Source organism: Protomyctophum bolini, assembly GCF_963924005.1.
Source record: "Protomyctophum bolini genome assembly, chromosome: 2".
In the NCBI taxonomy this organism is placed as follows: domain Eukaryota; kingdom Metazoa; phylum Chordata; class Actinopteri; order Myctophiformes; family Myctophidae; genus Protomyctophum; species Protomyctophum bolini.
In genome coordinates this window covers 8,234,070-8,253,815 of record NC_137863.1, presented here as the reverse complement: position 1 = coordinate 8,253,815, position 19,746 = coordinate 8,234,070, and the positions used below count along the sequence as shown (strand labels likewise).

The following is a 19,746-nucleotide window of genomic DNA, read 5'->3' as shown; positions in this document are numbered from 1 at the left end:
GTGTGTGTGTGTGTGTGTGTGTGTGTGTGTGTGCGTGCATGCGTGCGTGCGTGTGTTCTGATGCCGTTCCAACCTGGGCCATCAGCAGGGCTTTATAGAGGAGGGGTGAAGGAGTCTTCTTCCTGGCATCAATTACCAGAGTCATTCCCAAATCTCTGACATCTTGCCTGGGAAAACACAAAGTCGTGTTGGAGCGCATAAGACGTGTTCACTTCATCGTAAAAATCTTTATCTGATTGAAGTGGCATTCAAGAGAGCTTTTACGCCTCACTTATCAACTCCTTATCTCTGTTTCTCTCTCTTTCTCGCCATCTCGCTCTCTCTCTCTACCCCTTCACACATCCTATCCCACACTTTTGACGCCTTCACAAACTACCCTAATGGCCTCTTCTTATGTTACCAGTGTAGTGTGTGAGACTAAATGAGATGTGTCTTTCGGTTCTAGCTAGGTGCTGCATACCAGACAGTCAGTCTGCCTGCAGGCTATGCTGTTGTTCTTGCGGGCAGCATGCTTCTTTACAGGCAACAGGCCGAGCTGTTTTACTAGCAGAGTGGTACCTTGAACCTCAAAGTCTCATCCATTAAGTCCAGTGTAAACACAGACAGCTGTAAATGTATGTTGTGGTAGTAGAACTAAGGACACTTGTGTTTTAACAAGGGGACAGCCTGGGAGAATGTTGGACAGGGTCATGGGTAAAAACAGTTGAAGTGGTGACACAGCGCATGAAAAAGTGAAATAATTCAAAAGGTATCCATTGCAAAGAGACCCGAGTGTGATAACTAAATTGTGATGTGTTTTCTAAAGAGATACATCACCGGTGAACCCATACTTTTCACCTCATCTATAATATAATGCCTGGTTTATTATGGTGATATCTATGTAAAACAAGTCGTATTCATAGACTAGATCATTGAAGCACGGTAATCTAGACAGCCCTTGCGGGGAGAATTTGCGGCGCTCCCTTGAAGTCACAGGTTCAGGCAATGACACATTAAATCAAACAGACAGAAGCTCTTACCTATTCCTCATACCATGAACCTACTCAACTGTAACAACTCTAACCGTGATCTCAACCCCAGCCCCACGCACGTTGCATCATTGCTTGTGCTTATTATTGTACAATCAATGCACCTTTATGTATTTGCTTAATCTGTCTCAGACACAGACAAACTATACTGTATGGTTTGTCTCCGCTGTGATCACATTTCCTGATTTAGGAAAATGTAAAAACATAGAATTAGTAATAGCCGAAACATTGAAGCACTGACTAAACAACAGGCCTGTAAGACCACAGGAGGAAATTGTAGTCTAGTCTCCCTCTAGTGGCCAAAGGAGAAATAATACATTTGCATATAAATGTTGAATCCATGTTGATCTGTATTCTCAGACATTGAGTAACACTAAGAAGTCTGTCCCAGGTGTATCAATCACTTTATAACAAAGTCATTTCATTCAGTGTTTGTGGTGCACAGGTAGCCTACCTAGGTATGGCATGAAGGTAGAGCAGCAACCTGCAGACACCTGGGGCTGACACTAGAGGGGATGTCCACTCCTTCCTGCCTGCATGAACCTCTACCACTGCTCTGCCTGTCTTGTCCCTGCCACCTATAGGGATAGGCAGAGCATATCACACAAATGTCATGATATTCTGTGGGATCAAAAAGACAGGTCTCACAGTGGTGAATTGGCAAATGATATAAATCTGTGCATTGTGCTTGGACAAAAACAGAACATATTTGAGACTTGAACTAATTAGGGATTAGGTGATGAATTGAGAGATGAACAAACATCTCATGTGTGTGTGTGTGTGTGTGTGTGTGTGTGTGTGTGTGTACCTGGTAAAGAGATGATGCCCAGTTGAAGCAGACCACTGACGTCTCTGAAGCTGGATTCTTGGGTTGGGGAGGACAGAGAAACATCAGAAATGGATGAAACCTTTTCTACTTTCTGCAGAAACAATGGTTTGTCTGTCTTGGAGTTGTGGAGTTTAGAATGAGGCCCGTTTGTGGGTGGGGGGGGAATTCACCCTTGCCTAAGTGGGAGTCTAAAGGTCAGTATGTCACAAGCATGTTAACTGACTAACATTGAAAGTAAAAAGACGAACGGTTAAAGACAATACAAGGTAAAAGCATAAAACTGAAAAATCCTAATAAATGACAGATACATTATAACTATGGATGAGTTCATTTTCAGTAGCCGCCCTATGCAATGTAATTTGAGTGTATTTTTAAATTCATCAGAGGACATGTTTCTTCTACACATGAAAAAAACAACAGCAATAGAACAATGCTGTTTATACTGGTCGCTATAATTGCTGACTTGTATATCCTGTCCAGTGTCCAGCAACCTTGCCCTGTTAATACTGGGAGTATAATTCTTCATGAGAGGGATTTTAGAAGCCATAACTCTCAACAGTCCTCTTTCAACATGGACCTACCCGACGCAGCTGCACAACTGTGCACAGACAGCTTTTAAAGCGCTGGACATGGTTTCTGTAACAAAACACTGCTGGCCAGGCTACTAAGCTTGGCTTTGATTTCAGACATCCTAATTGGCCCCTCTTTAAAGCACAAAGTCTTGTCTGTGTTCACTCTCATGGCTGCTTTAATAGGCTGAGACAAGCATACGTATCTTCACTTGAGATGTCAAGTTGTTCGTTCTATGGGTGTGAGGGTGTGTACACAGTACACTGTACATTTTTACACTTTTTGATTGAACTGTATTTTACTGTGATTTACGCATATTATCGTCGCTGTCGGGCAGAAACCTTTTATCTGCACATTTCTAATTATTGATTTAGTAAATGAATGCATTGCATGCATTGTCACTATTCAATAAAATGATAATAATAAAAAAGGAACGGTTTCCACCCGACAGGACGATAGGCAGCTTCCTCCTGCCTGTTATGCTGTCCACAGTTGGCACACAAGCCTTCCCATGGAATGAAGGGTACTGGCAGGCTATTTCTGTCCCCTGGTAAAAAAGGAATGACGTGAATGCTCCCATTCTGCTCAGGAAGCCACAGAGCCAAGGAGGAATCCCCCTGTGAAACATCATACTCAAGTCCGACCTACGCCCTTTGAACCCTCTCATCATGAAGTGCCCTCATGAACTGTGACCCTACGGAGCACGCTCCCCAAAGCACTGCAGGTCACAGTTGAGATTCAATCAGTCTGTTTGGACAGAATGGGTTCAGTGGGCCTTATAAGAGCAAGCCGTGCAACATAAAACTCAGCTGGTATTCAAAATAAACAATAATATATGATCATAATAATCATAATAATGCACAAACTGTGTGTGTGTGAGAGTGTTTCATTGCCCCCTGGCAATAAAACCTAAAAATGTTTAAACTTTCGGCCTAACTTTTTGATTAATTTATGTGACATCACTGACATGATACATGTTCAACATACGCTCTGCCATTATTATTATTATTATTATTATTATTATTATTAAAACATCTACATTTTATCCATTGCTTTGTCAGCGGCTACAAAACACACCTTCTTATTTACCTTTTTTACTGTAATGTCGCCTGTCCATCTTTGGAGATACCAGACCCAAGTCTGTGTCTTTCTGACACTGCAGTATGTTGGGTATCATTTCAGGACAGATGTCACTGTAGCTCCTGTTGTTGGCCTTATGGAGAAGCGGATTTCCTTTGACTATCTCCGACACTGTGGACAGAGACCTGAGTTTGGCTTTGTGTTTCCCCGAAGGTTTAATCGCCTCCACCATCTGGTGTGCTTTAATGCTTCTATCACAGGCCTCCAAGACGGGCTGAGGAGCACCTGGCAGTAGATGCCCCTTAGAGTTATGTACTACTTGGTGGGAAATTGGATTTCTCTTTGCTTCCTGGCTATAGTCACCCCCAGGGGGTAATATATGAGCAACGGGCAATTCCGTTGCATTTCCTGATTCTAAACTACTGGGTGGTTGTTTGAGGGGTGGCACAAAATGTGGCATTGTTGTTTCACAGCATAGTCCATTTTCATGTGGCTCATGGTTTATGGTTGCTTCAATACAGTGGTTATAAGACATGTCTTGCTCATCCGTGTGAACTGCATTTGTGTTCTGGGATCCAGACTCCAGCTCTTCGCAGAGCCCAACCTCATCCAGGCCAGTCAAAACATCAACACTTCCCTTCTCAAAAGGAACTGGGTTCCGTAAAGCTGCCATGTAAGAATCTCTATATCTACATTTCAACTCTAGGTCAGTAGGTTCATGCCCTAGCTTTCTCTGACTGCAGGGCGTGCAGGGCTCCTCTGAACATCTTAGGGTACGTGCACAGGGGGCACTGTTGCCTATAGGTATAGGTGGAGGTGGCCTGACTGGTTTGAACAAAAGAGGTGCAGTAGGATTTGGAGTGCTGTCCATTTTTGCCAAAGCCTCCTTCTCCTTGGCAAAATCAACAAGGTCCACATAATCACCCTCTATCTCACGATAGTTCCGACTGTCCCAGGTATTGGGTGAAACCCATCCCACGGGCTTGGTTTGGGATGTGGAGAGTATTTTGGGGGCACGTTTGTCGCGCTCCATTTTGATAAGCTTTGAGGAACTATCCCCAAGTCTCAAAGACACTGAGATTCTGTCCCTTGTAGGAAGAATCATGCTCTCCAAAGGGAGGGTGGAAGAGTTGAAATGGGAAGGTACCGACAGGTGTTTCGACTCGAGAGGAGCTTCATGGGTGACAGAAGGAGTGGGCATGGCCTTGGGCTTATCTAAAAACTCTGGAATGGCTAACTTAACCCAGGGCAACTTTATTATTCCTTGGTCTGTGGAGAGCAAGCAACGTGAGAGCCGGGTCCCATGGCGTCCTTCGTTGATTTCCTGCAGCCAGTCTTCAGTGAAGATGCAAGGGTAGGATGTCTCGGGGATCGGCGTCTCCTCCACTTCACGACACCCCTCTTCCAGAAGACTTTTAAGGACAATGCGTGCTGCTTGGTCCCCAAACGGTTCCACCTGTAGGTAGAAGTCCCCTGGACGCAGTAGCAGAGGGTTGAGCGGAGCTAGCTGGATGACAGTTTTGTCATGAAGACACAGCGGCCATCCCTCACAGCGGAAAAGCACATCAGAGTATGTCGCCTGAGTAGAGATACAAAAGAGCATGGTTTCACGGGGTGTTTTAAATTGAGTTGCTCCTGAACCCCATTCCTTATTGTCAATGATATAGAATCAGCTGAGATGGCCACTCTACACCAGAAAATAACATGGAAAAAAAAGTTGACTGCATTGAAGACTGTATAAAATGTAAAATGTTTTCATGTTTTAGTAGTCAATTTAATTGGCTACTAAAACATGAAACCATTTATATTAGAGGAGGCCCAATTTTGTATCCCATTGACCTGTTGTATCAGTTGTTAGCATTAACCCTATGCACCCGTGTCTACTGCTGTTGTATCAGTTGTTAGCATTAACCCCATGCACCTGTGTCTACTGCTTGTGGGACAAGCACACACTGAACGGCACGCATCTTGCCCAAAACATCCATGTGGCAATTAAAAAGTCAACTTGGAATGCTGTCCTTGTTTATTTAGTTTTAAATGGGCACTTAAGATCTCTCTTGACTGAATTTGATGATAAACGGAGGAGACATAGGCTCACATTTAACCCCGTTATATATTAATGAATAACGTTACGTAGTTCAAGCCTGGATTTAGCCAGAGAATAGTGTCCTTAAAAACACTGTTGAAATAAATCGCTTGAGCTGTGTAGTGAATAGCAAGCTTAAACTGTGTTATCTCAAGTGCATATCTGGGCATAGAGCCACTATAAATAATTGGAATCCATGCAATACAAACATCTTAAAGTGGAACAGTTCAAGTAATAAAAGTAAACACTAAACTGCACTGTTAGTTAATTACATCTGATAGTCTCCAAAGCCCTCTTCATATATAACCTATTGTAACATACATATCTATGAACTGATTTAATAGAAGTTAATATGCCAGAGTGTTCATATGAAGTGTGAATTTGTGTCAATTTGTACATACAGTACTGAGTACACTATACTCACACATGCCGCCTGTTGCACACTCTCCAGGAGATGTTTGGAGGGAATGAGGAAGTCCAGCAGGCAGTGCAACGCGTCGCCGTGGTAACGGTCCTCGATGGTACGGAACAGCTGGCAGAGGACGACGGACGCCGTGGCCTCGAAGGGCGGGAACAGAGCCGACAGGGCGCTCTGGATGGACGAGTCCAGAGATTCTGGGTTCTGGAGAACAGAAAGGTATCGGAGATCAGAGTTCATGTAGCCTCGGAAACCCAGACGTTTTTATTTCCAGGGAGAAAAAAAAAGTCTGGGTCTGAGTCCACTTCAATTCGGCATAGAGTAGCGCAAACATTGCTCACTCTCTGCTGATTTCTGATTGTCTGCACCTTTGTAAAATTGACATACACACACACACATGTACACACACACAAGCTCCTCTCTCTCTGTCGCTCTAAGTAATTAGTCTCATGTCGCGCAGCTGCGCATATATTCTCCCGGCGGATCCTGCCGGGAGCTGCCTATGCCATAAAAAGCATAGGTGAGTTCCAGGCTAGAGTTCATGTGACCTTGATGGGCGAGTGTCTGACTGAAAACAAAAGGAAGTAGGAGGAGATGCGTTTACTGGCAACCAAGTGCCAGCAGCTCTGTCTTAGTTGCAAGTGTGCAATTTTCATTCCCAACCCACAGGAAACGCTCCTCCCTGTAAACTAATACAAGCAGAAACAAAAACAAATGAACACAGACATGACCCAGATGCAGATTTCTGACAAAGGAGTTACCTGGAAACATGAGTTCAAGTGTAACCGAATATTGACCCAAGTCTTTTGTGCCCAGTAATCTGGCCCCTTGGCCACATTAACCCATTCTGACCGGGCACCCATTTTGGTGTTGGCATCATGTTATGCTTTAGCTATTGAAAAATAGCAGATCTACAAGCTCATATCGCGCCACCGAGTGGCGCGATACGAGCTTGTAGGTCTGCTATTTTTGAAAAATCGAAGAACGACTGACATTTTTTAGAATCTGATCTCAGGTCAGAATGGGGTTAATCAGACAAGTGTGTGTCCAGTGGAAACCTCGTGTGAATCTGATCTCAGGTCAGAATGGGTTAACCCTGGCATCCCTATTTTGGGCATGTCATTATAGGTGAAAATTCAACAACAAAGAAAAGGGGGAAAGCCTATAGGCAAAATAGTATGCTTAATTTTTACACACTGTACGCCAGTGTAACACAGAAAAATTTGATATATAATCTTACAAGTGGTTAAACATCCCCAATATGCTTTCCATACAGTCATCTGTAATTGACATTTGACATTTTGAACAATCAAAAAATGTTGGCATGATATTTTAATGTCATGGCTTGTCCTCCACATTCAAGTATATACAATTAACATCTCTTAACATGAAGCAGATGGTTGTCAGAGCAGATGTGATAGCCATAAACTAACACTTTATTTGAAAAGGTACCTGATGTGAACTACAGATGTATGCTAGACGGAGCACGCACACACTGTGCGCACCGCACCGTCTTTGAGTTCAAGGAATTTCATGCTTATGCACGCCCGAACTGGAAATGAATGAATGACAACTGCATTACTGGTAATTTCAAAATCTGTTTATAGATTCCATGATACATTATTGTCAAATCGTCTACTCTACACATTGTTATTTCCTGTCTATCTGAACCATTTTCCATCAAACGTTTTGAAGTAGTCAAGTCAGTCCTAGCTGATATCACACTTCCATCTCTTCTTAATGTATTATTATACTTTGTGTGGGGTTAACAGCATACAGTCCTATCGTGACTTGGTTGTGATGTCAAGAATCTTGTGTAAAAACAAAAAGTTTTGCAATCCTAAATACATAAATCAATAATCTCCAATTTCTAATTAACAACAAATTAACTTTCTGTATCAGTGCAGTTAATTCGTATCCTAAGACATTTCATAGTACAGTAGTCTGGCAAGTCTGCGTGTGTGCGGCCTTTTTCTCATTTTTACCCATAGTACAGTAGTCTGCCTAGAATGCATGCATGATATACTATGTGAAATGGACTGTATGTACTATATGTCTGCTCACTTTCAAAGGCTGGTGTCTATTTAGACCTTTGATTAGTGCTGACAGCACAGCTTTGACCAAAGAACGTCCACATGACCAAGGAACATCCAACAATGTAAAATGGTAAAACCACACGACAGATATATTTTCTTGGCCTCTTATGTAGCTGTAGTACTAAGGAATGCCTTTAAGCAATGCCAGGTTTACTTTCTGCAAACAAAAGAAAGTGAAATCGTTTTCAGTACGAGCATAAATATGCTCATGGGATTTTAGGATGAGCTGCGTTTTATTCCACAGTTCAGTACTAAGCGGACGAAAATAAACTAACAATAACAAATATATAATATCCCCCCCAAGCAAATCGAACTGTACTCAGCCATTTCCACCTGTAGAAATGTGAACACTAGAACATACAGTCTTAGCCTAGATACAAGCAATATATCAGCAATCCACCCAACGAGTGTTGGCTTTGTTTCATCTTCTCAACATGAGGAGGCAGAGCAGCACACATGGAGAAGAAAAGGGGATTTCTTTTTTGCCATTTTCAGAAGATCAAGGTGGCATTTGATTGGGCCTCATCACAAGCCCTTTAGCAGTATGTTGGTATGATTTAATCTGTCTTGCCTGCGTATGTGAACACTTGTTTCATGTTGGGCCAAGTTCCACCTCATTTAAGCTGGTATACTTCGAGTGGGCAAGGGTCAGGTTCTGATCTTACTCAAACAGACAAGATCCAACAAAGAAACGTCTGGTCCAGCTCATGAGTCTCAAAGTGAAGCTGTGTAAAAGGACACTGTTTCTCTGTTAAGAGTCATGCTCGGTGCTAATGTTTACTGCATGGACATGCCTGCATCACATAACCATGCTCATACGAATTAGGCTGTTGAACCAAGCCCTGGCCATAGGCTACCAGAGCCAGCTGTGCCGAACGGTTGTGTCCAAACAAAACACACGGAAGCAATTGAGAGGGAAAGATTGAAGCCATATCCTTTGGGTCGTTTTCAAAGGTGAGCGAGCACAACTGCAGAAGACATAAAGAAATGTGGTTTGTGAAGTGGTAAGGATGAAACCCAGGTTCAAGTTTAATCACACTTCAAGTTCTTACACATTACAGTGATCAAGCCATGTCACATATCATCTTTTTATGAGAGAGAATGGCTTGTACTGTATTTTTTTGTTTTTTTGAGGGGCGCTATTTACAGCTTTTGTCCTCACAAAATGTCCGCAACACAAACATTAAATGCCATTAACAATGAAGGGAAAATGTACGTCATCTTGTCCCCACCCGTCTCATATCTGCCATCGACAATGAAAGGAGAAATTAGGTCAAATGTCTGCTCGCACAGAATACAAAACTCAGATGCTGGCATTCAAGTATGATCGAACCCTATATAAACCCTCCCTCAGATCAGCCAACGCGGGGAAGCTGGAAGTACCTTCACTAAAAACGCCGGGACAACACTCCACACAACACGTCCCAAACTCTTCTCCCTTCTGGCTCCAAAACTATGGAATGTACTTCCCATTACAATCAGAACTGCAGCCTCACTCCCAATCTTCCGCCGTAGTCTGAAAACCCACCTCTTCAGACTCCATCATGGCCCGTAGCACTTACCCTAGCCCCTTAGATAGAACTTTATGTAGAATTAGATAGCATTCTATACAGACTTATACAGACTTGCATTTTATGTAGTCATAGCACTTTATAGTATATATTTGTATAGTATAGCATGTATAGTTTTAAACTACATACTATACTATTAGTTTATATGTATAGTTTCATTATATCGATATTCCACTGCTCTTAGTTTACGCATGTTTCATGATAACTACTTTTTATGTATGTGATGTATTGCCATGCTTTTTGTTTTTGCTTATTGTAAATCACTCTGGATTAAGAGCGTCTGCTAAATGCCTAAATTGTATCATCAGGGATGGAGCATGTGACATCACGTGACACATGACATCATCAGGGATGGAGACCCGAAAATTAAGATCTTATACCCCCATGCCAAAGCTCCAGCACTCGCCCAGCAGTCTACTGTCAACGAGGCGGATGTGTGCACACGACCATGCCCTTTAGGGCGAGGTCGCTTCTCGCCCTCAGGCGTCTTACTGGTAATTAGCTGCGTGCATAGGACGTTTAATTGTCTCATTGTATAATACCTATTACTGTACTAGAGTTCGCACACTATGGTTCTTAGGGGTGAGTCTTGAACAGTGTGTGTGTGTGTGTGTATGTGTGTGACACTGTGTGTGTGTGTGTGTGTGTGTGTGTGTGTGTGTGTGTGTGTGTGTGTGTGTGTGACTGTGTGTGTGTGTGTGTGTGTGTGTGTGTGTGTGTGTGTGTGTGCGTGCGTGCGGTACATGTATATTCCAATCGAATATTTATTCAGAAGACTCACCCTGAGGCTTATTCACATGAGAAAAGCATAAGAACCAACACACCTATTTTGAAAAAGTACAGGTCTGGAGCCACGCAGCTAGCAGTAGCAAATAGGCATGTTATCCTCCATCATTTCACTCTTCCCTCCCTGCAGTGTTGCTCTCCCACTCCTCAAAGAGCACTGTTTTAAGTGGTGCAACCACTTCATTAAGGAGCTATGTGTGTCTGTCCCTGGCTGGGTCCCTGGCTGGGACCCTGGGTCCCTGGCTGGGTCTGTCCGAGCACGAAAATAGAGTTTGGTTTGTTTTCACAACCAAGTGTCACTGTTGCGCAGCCTAACACACACATATTAACTGTATATGATGATTTCAGGTGTGACAGTATAAATACAGTGACAGTACAGTACAGTACAGTACAGTACAGTAGAGGGACCCCCTGGGGACCCCCACACGGTAACTCTGTCATTTCTCAACCGTTTCGGACACGGGGCGACTCACCGAAACCGGGCCGGCACCCTGGGTGCGTTCCTGTGGGTCTGGAAGTTCCGGGGACCCCCAGGGAACACCACACAGAGTTGCACCACTTATACAGTACTTCACACGGGTGTGAAGTATAAGTATAAGTGAGAATAAGTTCTCACCAAGACCACAGACTGGCCCAGTGTAAACATACTCACCATCGTCATTTCAAAGACCTCACACTGGCCAGCATTGGGACTATTATTATTCTATGCTGACCTCTATTTTGCTAATTATATAGATAGATAGATAGATAGATAGATAGATAGATAGATAGATAGATAGATAGATAGATAGATAGATAGATAGATAGATAGATAGATAGATAGATAGATAGATAGATAGATAGATATAGTTTAAATCTTATTTTCTGTGAGACTAGTCTCTAGAATCATTATCAGTGTTGTGTGGGATATAAATATTTGCATGCCATGCCAGTGATAATATTTGAATAATGAGTCTTAGTCTTTGTATCTCTTGGAAACAGTACATGGCCTCAGCAGAAAAGAATGCATCCTTTTTCTGATTGTGCACATCTGTCACAATAGATTATGGCCTGGAGAACAAAATACCTTTGAGGCTGGTCCTTGCATATAGTAATGCATGACAGCTGTTAAGAATTTTTATTCAACTTCTACTGTATGCCTCAAAGCTAACAGTGGCCTCACAGCCTTTTCCCAGCATGCAAGTGATATTTTAATTCATGATGTGCTATACACAGACATAACATCTCATTTTATTAACAATTTTTCTGTGCAAACCCACATGAAGTTAGGAAACTAACCCAGCCGGCTTTGCAATCAATCAGCCATAGCAAATCAGTCGTAAACTATATAAAGTGCCCCTCGGGGCACAGGTCTCCACCAGGGCAGGTCAGGTTGTGGCCTCCTGGTGGCGCTATAATAGGCCAATGTGAAAAGGGTGGCATTTCTTCTTACTGCCTTGGATGGCAATTGGATAAGAGGCATTTTGTTCCAAAAATGTGTTTTGCAAAAATCCACCTGTTGGTGGCGCTATAACAGGCCAATGTGAAACGGGTGGGATATATTCCTCAGCCTAGTAGGAAGGTCTGTGAAAGATTTCACGTAAATTGCATGCTGCGTTCATGATTTGAGGCTTTTTGTTCAAAACGGGCCAATCCTGCAAACTTTGAAAGCCAATGTTAGCCAATTAGGATGGAATATGGACAGATCCGTCTTGAACACATGACTATAGAGATAGTGTGTAACGATTTGTGTTTTTCAAAAGTCGGCGCTATAACAGGCCGTTGTGGAAGATTTGGCGCAGAGGTTCATCGTTGGCAATTGGCATCCTTGCAGGGAGTGTGTGTGCAAAATTTGGCACCGAACGGGTTAAATTCTCTTGCAATATATTTAGGAAAGACCTTAAATCATGGCTCCATCTTCACACTAACTGGTCATAGTTAGTTTCCAACCCTGGATACCCCATCTCCCATGCTCTGGATTCTTCTCTCAGGGTACCTCTTGTCCTTTGTGTACTGTATAGCTCCAGCCTTATATACAATTATAATTTTTTGTGTTATGGTTGTTTTGTTTGTACAGTATGTTTGTGTATAGTCTATAGACGATAAATTGACCAAAATTGTTTTTGAAAGTGAAATATCCCTAGTTTCATTGGCTTAGCAGTTAGCACCCACCGCCAATGTGCGTGTGCTGTAAATAGGTATGTTTTGAAAACTATGTTACAAGACATCAACTCTGTTTGTTGCATTTATATCATGGGAGCATGAATGTGTTCCTAACATTTCCTAAAGGGGACTCCTTGCTCAGATACATTTGTTCAACCTCATTAATACACAGAGCCTAGACCTAGACTAATTGAAAGAAAAAAAACGATCTACAGATTAAAGCTATAATGAAGACAATTATAAATAGCTGCCATATATTCCATTGATGTCCACCTACCCGATAGATAGAGAATATATGGCTTTGCCTCTGCCTGCTATTGTCCAGTTCACCATGTGCTTTAACTCTGTTCAACAAGCACTGGACTCTTGAAGAACCTCATTCTTTGACAAAGCTCATTGTCTGACATGGCTTGACTTGCTGGAGTGGATTAGACAGAGGCATCTGTTATACTTATAAAGGTCCTATAGTCACCACAGAGACCCTCAGGTGATGTGCCATAGCGAGAAATATATAATTACACATATTAAAGACATTGCCTCAGGCTTTGGTCAAAGAAAGTCCTGATCTGGATTTCAGCTGCAGTATAAACAAGGTGCTGAGACGTCACTGAACTCAGACTTCCTGTATAAGAATGATCTTACAGGAGGTATTTAACCAGGTCAGGAGTGACCTACGTAGGCCAGTATAGGCCTGTTGTTGACTCATCAGTAGGCTACAAACTTTTAGACACCACCGACCCAATCATAACAACAGCAAATTGTTTAGTCTCTGGGTTGGGCATGAGGTCATGGTGGGACATTAGACAATCATACACGTTCTCCTCCCAAAACAAGCACTGACTAATACACACAAATTATCCAATCAGAGAACAGTTAAATACAGTTTCAGGAGGGGAGTTGGACACAGATTGGTTGGATGGATAAGAAGGTATTAGAGCTATAGATAATCTTACTTGCAATTCTTTCAAGGTTTCTTTTTTAGCAGAGGCTTAACCAAAAGTCCAAAAGCTATGCATTTTAGATCTTGTATGGTGATAATTATACAAATGCATTTACGTACGTAACATGAAACCAGGTTTTCTGTGTTAAAAATAACTTACAACCCCCAACCCCCCTTTCTTGACTTTAGAGAACGGGTGTTGATTGGTACAGTATGGTGATGATCCTTGGACCTTGTGTGAGTCACTCTTGTACAACTCTGACCAGAGCTTTCTTTGGTTGAAAGTATTTAAGATGGCTTTTAGTCTAAGCCATCTTAAATACTTTCAACATTGACTGCCCAATAAATAAATAAAACCCAGAGGACGGAACGAACCCAACACCCATCTAAGTACCCCCCCCCCCTAACAACCGTAGTGTGCGAATTCTAGTTGAATTGGCTGAGACTGTACTATTCCAGTGGGTTTTATAGTTCCAAAGAAAGCAGTCTACTACACTACTGAGGTGAAGAGGCCAATACTCTAGTCTAGTGTCTCAAGTTTTGGTGTTGTATTGCCTTTGTCCTCACACCTCATAAGGTTTTGGTGTTGTATTGCCTTTGCCCTCACACCTCATAAGGTTGCAGTAATAAAAGCATGTATCTGTGGGTAAGCTGAGATAGATTTAAAAATCAGGATGTAAAGATATTTGAAGCACTGCAGAATTCCACATTTAATTAGACATGTCACAAATGGAATGTTTGTGCCAACAAGTAAATAACATGTTAGGCCTATATTGTTTTCAAATCATAACGTCTTTAAATGTTTTGTTGTACTCAGGTTGAGGCCTCGTATAAGCCCTTTAGCTTCTTGCCTCCTCATAGCACTTTTTTTGTATTCTACATATTTCCTTTTTCTATTGTTTTTATATTGTGCTAAATTAAAAATCGAATCAAACAGGATTCCAGGATCGTAATGCCAATAGGCTTGTATTTACAGGGTAACCAGAATCTGAGTATGAAGGAATTAGTTAACCCATTCTGACCTGAGATCAGATTCATACGAGGTTTCCACTGGACACACACTGGTCTGATAAACCCATTCTGACCTGAGATCAGATTCTAAAAATGTCAGTCGTTCTTCGAATTTTTCAAAAATAGCAGACCTACAAGCTCGTATCGCGCCACTCGGTGGCGCGATATGAGCTTGTAGATCTGCTATTTTTCAATAGCTAAAGCATAACATGATGCCAACACCAAAATGGGTGCCCGGTCAGAATGGGTTAAACACTGGAGGCCGTACTACAGACATTTGCCATACAGAAATTATGGCGGCTGGAGATGACAATAAGCTGGATAATTGGATCCTCCTGCTGTCATGTCGGTGGACATCAACTATATTGACTATTACTTCACCAGCAGTTCAAGGTAATTGAAAAGCTCTGGATTGATTCAAGTTCTCGTCACTCCTATTTTGGCCAAGGTTAGTACGCAGTGAATGTTTCAACTGGTGAACGTTTTTCAGAATGACCCTGGAAGCTCTCCCACCATGCACTAAAATTGTCAGTGAAAATGCATCCATTGCTACTCTGAGTACAAATAAATGTAACCAAAAGGTCCATTTGGCTACAGAGTTAAATTAACACTGAGGTCTTTACTGTGTGCCATGCAGTTCCAAGGCTATGGTTAAAAAAGGGAGATGGACCACATTCTCACTGTGGAAAAACACAACATCATGTCCATTGCATGGTGGAGCAGCACCTGCTGCCAACCTAAAGTCACGCTGTTGCCAGAATTCAAAGCAAGGTCTCTGCTGGGTTGCATGCATGCAAATTCAAAACCTCAAAAATCTATCAACAAAAAACAAACAGCAACAACAACCTGTAGGGTTCACATCTAGTGAAACAGCCAAGCAAACATGCAACAATTTGAAGAAGGAAATAAACAGCCCTTGGAAAACCTCCAGCATTAGCTACGCAACCACTTAACATGACAAAACACATTCTCTATGTTCTCATCTCCCTTTTTACTAAAGCATTTACTAAAGTCAGAATGTACGGAAAAATACAAATACAAATACCAAGTTACAATACGTACAATACCCACATTATGAATTTGAACCTTCACAGTTAATAGGCAAATAGCCCATACAGTCATAATAGTGGTGATAATATGTGGTGGTTGGATGGTAAGAGAGCTGGGGGTGTTTAAGGAATGTACAGAATGGCTCTGGCATTCACGGCTCTTCATTCTTGAGTCGGGACAGATTTTCTTGGAAGCCAAAAGCATTTCTAACACAATCACAGTGTGGGTTTGTGGACTAGTCTCCATGTGGCCTCAACATCTGTAGGATAACAGACGGACACTGTGCTATCAAAAGAACGATGAAAAGAACAACCAGCCGTCTCCAGTTGTGTGAATCCTCCTCCTCTGTTGTTTACATTAGGTTGAGTTTTTTGGTTGGGTTTACAGTAAATTCAACCAAGGCCAAATTTAAACAGTATTGTTGTGAAAACTAAATGTGTGATGACCACAGTCCCCCTCTAAAAGAAGCCACAACATTGCACTTTTTTAAAACTTATTGTAGGGGAAGTAAGTGACAATTGTTAATAGTAAATCTCTAGAAAGAATTCACTAACTCACAGACAGAGAGCCTATAGCCACTCAGCCACTTCCCCTGAACACTTGGCAAATAGCTCTGCTTTCCAAACACTGCACAGGCCCGACCTCGCACAGTGCGTTTGACCCACTTTTGTGATGTAGATTATAAACATTGGAAATATGGTTTGAAGCTCCCATGACAACTCTGAAGTACATTGGCTCATGCACTCACTGCCTGAACAAAAATAGAAATCAGTACTCCGACACAGATGTCTGCAAACATAAAACATTTTCATCCTGCACATCACATCATATTTTGCAACAGCGTTTACTTTTATTCTGTGTGTAGGACTGTGGTATAGGACTGTGGCTCACATTCTACTCTCAGAGCAGCAGAGGGTTGCACTGGCTGGCTGGCTGCTAGGAGACCGTAGTATTACAGAGACATGCATGCTGACTTGTTACTAGCTGGACATGGATGTCATGATGACTCACGCGTGGCTGCTTAGAGAGAGACACACTCAGTGCTGACCCCGGCCAGAGGCCAGGCCAATATGTCTACTACAGTGAGTGTATACTGTACTGTATAGCACTGATTTACAAATCTGACAGGAGAGTAGGTGTGCACTATTGTAATCTGTTCTGTGGTGGTAGTCAGTACCTACAGACACAAATGCATGCCTCGATCTGTACATGTAGACTAGAGTATACATGTATGCTCTGTAATTTTGGCTTCCAAAACGTTGGGAATGGTGAACTCAGTGCTCCCTGCCTGGTGAAGTCAATTATTTGCATTCTTTAATTCATTGCAAATCATAGCTTTCTTCTACACCATTTCTTAGGTGCATGGAAGACAGACTCAGCTCAGTATAAACATGTTTTGGCAAGGCTCGGAGCGCTTCTGAATGCCAAGAGCAGCACTCGCTCCAGGGTTCAGCCATTTGCATTAACTTTGAATAAACTCCCTGCATTCCCTGCAACGGATGCCGGCATTCACATTGCAAATAACATCTGCACTACTAGACCACCAAGTTTGCATTGACAGAAAAAACTGGCGCTGTCCTGAGAAGAATGTATTTGACCTTGACTCTGACTGACTTTTCTATATTCCTGTCATACATTAACTCAAAAGATCAGCCAGGGAGGGTTCAGGACTTTTCATGCGTGTGTATCAGTAGTGACTGTTTACTGTAGATACATGTACAGTTCATACTTGGTTAATGACTTTGAGTTGAGGGGGGTGGTCAAGGAAGATAACATCATGCACTAAGGAAAAACAATGCAGCCATACAAAGAACGAACTCCTAGAGAGCATGGTTTGAGTTGTAACACCTGCTCAAACAACGGCAGTAGATGTTAACGGAAGGACAAAGTAGCCTATGTACAGTAGTGGCCATGATAAGCTGCCAAGTCTAGACCTCTATAAACATCCTTCCTTCCTGCTTTCTCTGAAGCCATCACTTCTCTGGCACATTTCAATAGAATTTATGGGGTAAAGCCTAGATAGTTTTTCTGGGGGAAAAAGAAGAAGTATCAATAAAATACAATTTCAGTTAAAGAGAGAGAGAGAGAGAGAGAGAGAGAGAGAGAGAGAGAGAGATAATAATAATGTCCAATCGCTGGAGACTGATGGTCAGCGATGGCCACATCATCAGCTCAAGTCCTCTACTTTTAATGACTGAAAAGATTTGCTGAAGATGGCGAGGATAATGGCTATCAGCAAATATCCATAAAGTCCTAATTAGTGGTGATATGTGTGGAATAGAGAGCTGAGAGGGTGTTTAAGGAATGTACAGAATGACTGTGGCATTCACGGCTCTTTCATTCTTCAGCTTGGAAACATTTTCTTGGAAGCCAAAACCTTTTGTATCAGTGAGTGGGCTTGTATTGTAGACTAGTCATGCATGTGGCCTCAACATTTGTAGGATAACAAGCCATACAGCTCCATGCTATCAGTGCAATGTTGGAAAATAGTATTAATTAGACATTTCAATTGTGAAAAAGAATGATGAGCCGCCCCCACATATATTAATCCTCCACCTCTGCTGTGCATTGGGTTGTGGTTGTGTTTACTGTAAATTCAACCACGGAAAATGTGAATGTTACAGTCCAGTTGCTTTTGACGGATTGACAATGTTGCCACATCATTCTCAGCTGGAGTCCACAATCTACTTTTATTTGTCATTTTACGCAACAATAAACTCAACCCAAAAAGTTCAAACACGTACACCACATATGCTTCCAAAATACCATCTTCAAAACTAACATTCTTTTCTTGTGGTTTAACTGTGGTCATTAATTAAACTCTATTGTGACCAGGATTAGTCCCCTAGTCATAAAATACCCTGCGGATTTGGTGGTTGAACCTTTTTAAAACAACCCATTGAGTTGAAGAATCACATTATGTGCGGACGCAAAACCCCCTGTTAATATATACTGCAAAATACAACTCCTCTCAAGAATGTGTGTCATCCACCCCAATTATATCCTGCAAGTGCTGCAAAACAAAAGAATGTGCTGTCCCTGTATCTGTCTCTCATAATGTGAGAAGCCTCATATGGTGAACTCATTTGAAGCAGTCCCACCTACTGTGCTTAGAACAACGACGAACCTTTTGAGATTGCATTGACATCAGCTGTGCTGTACTGAAAATGTAGGGTTTCACAAACTCTCCGTAGTAAAGTTGTTCAGTATAGTGCTGTTACACTCTTACTCCTGTACTTCCCCAAAAGCAAAGGAATATACAGTACACTAACAATGAATGCTATTTCCAAGGCTCTATCTGTGTTTTCTTTCAGTAGGCTACACTGTACAAGTGTACAATCTTGGGACCTATAAAAGGTCTACTTTGTACACACTTAACGGTCAGGACTGTGCAGTGTAGTCTTACCAAACATTAATTACCAACACAACATCAGTCATGCACGAGGAGCCACAGCCTCACAACAAAGCCACTTGTCCTCAACACCACATTCACCGCAGGGCTCATTAAACATAAGGCAACAAACAACAAGGTCAAATAAAGCTGATTACTCTACCATCTTAGCAGAAGTGTGTGTGTCCTCTAGCCAGTTGAAAGTTGGTGCATGTTTGGATCCTGAGTATCCTCTCTCTCCAGTCAACCTCCCTGGTCACTATTATGGAAGCTAGAGTCCTGTCATGTTTAGAGTATCAACAACAGCCTTTAGTTCATGCTATACCGTATCTCCACATGTCAATGTCACACAGTTGACTTAGAGTGAAACAACAGTAAGTTAGCTCCCATTCTTCCAAGATGTTCAACAAGTATGACTGACTGAGAAACAAGCAGCCGAGAGTCACGCTGCCTGTTGATTCACTGCCGGCTCTGTTGCTCTGTGTGTGCTCTGAGTGTTTGGAATGAGGTTAAGACAGAGGGAAGGAGGGACAGAGAGAGAGAGAGAGAGAATGAGAGGGGGAGGAGAAGAAAAGCTTTCCCTTTCAGAGGAAATCCCCCTCTAGGCTTTTCATACTTTTCTTCTCACACTGGCACTCTCTCTCTCACTTTCACACACACGCACGCACGCACGCACGCACGCACGCACACACACACACGTAACGCACGCACACACACACACACGCACAAATGTTAGTTGAATTTGGCA

The 19,746-nt window shown here is 42.3% G+C and overlaps 1 protein-coding gene across 3 annotated transcripts in view; it reads right to left on the bottom strand.

Annotated features, from left to right (window-relative positions):
* Nucleotides 1-19,482, bottom strand: part of quob (quattro b) — a 36,930-nt gene extending 17,448 nt beyond the window's left edge. For all 3 annotated transcript variants that reach the window (XR_013966101.1, XM_080793063.1, XM_080793064.1), the window contains exons 1-6: nt 19,162-19,482; nt 6,018-6,215; nt 3,517-5,086; nt 1,837-1,893; nt 1,483-1,606; nt 74-167 (exon numbers count right to left, since the gene is read on the bottom strand). Coding sequence is in view for 2 of the 3 variants with exons in the window: in XM_080793063.1 (XP_080649189.1) it covers nt 74-167; nt 1,483-1,606; nt 1,837-1,893; nt 3,517-5,086; nt 6,018-6,215; nt 19,162-19,164 (2,046 nt within the window). In the remaining variant the exon portion in view is untranslated. The remainder of the gene's footprint in view (nt 1-73; nt 168-1,482; nt 1,607-1,836; nt 1,894-3,516; nt 5,087-6,017; nt 6,216-19,161) is intronic.
* Between the last annotated feature and the right edge of the window lie 264 nt (nt 19,483-19,746).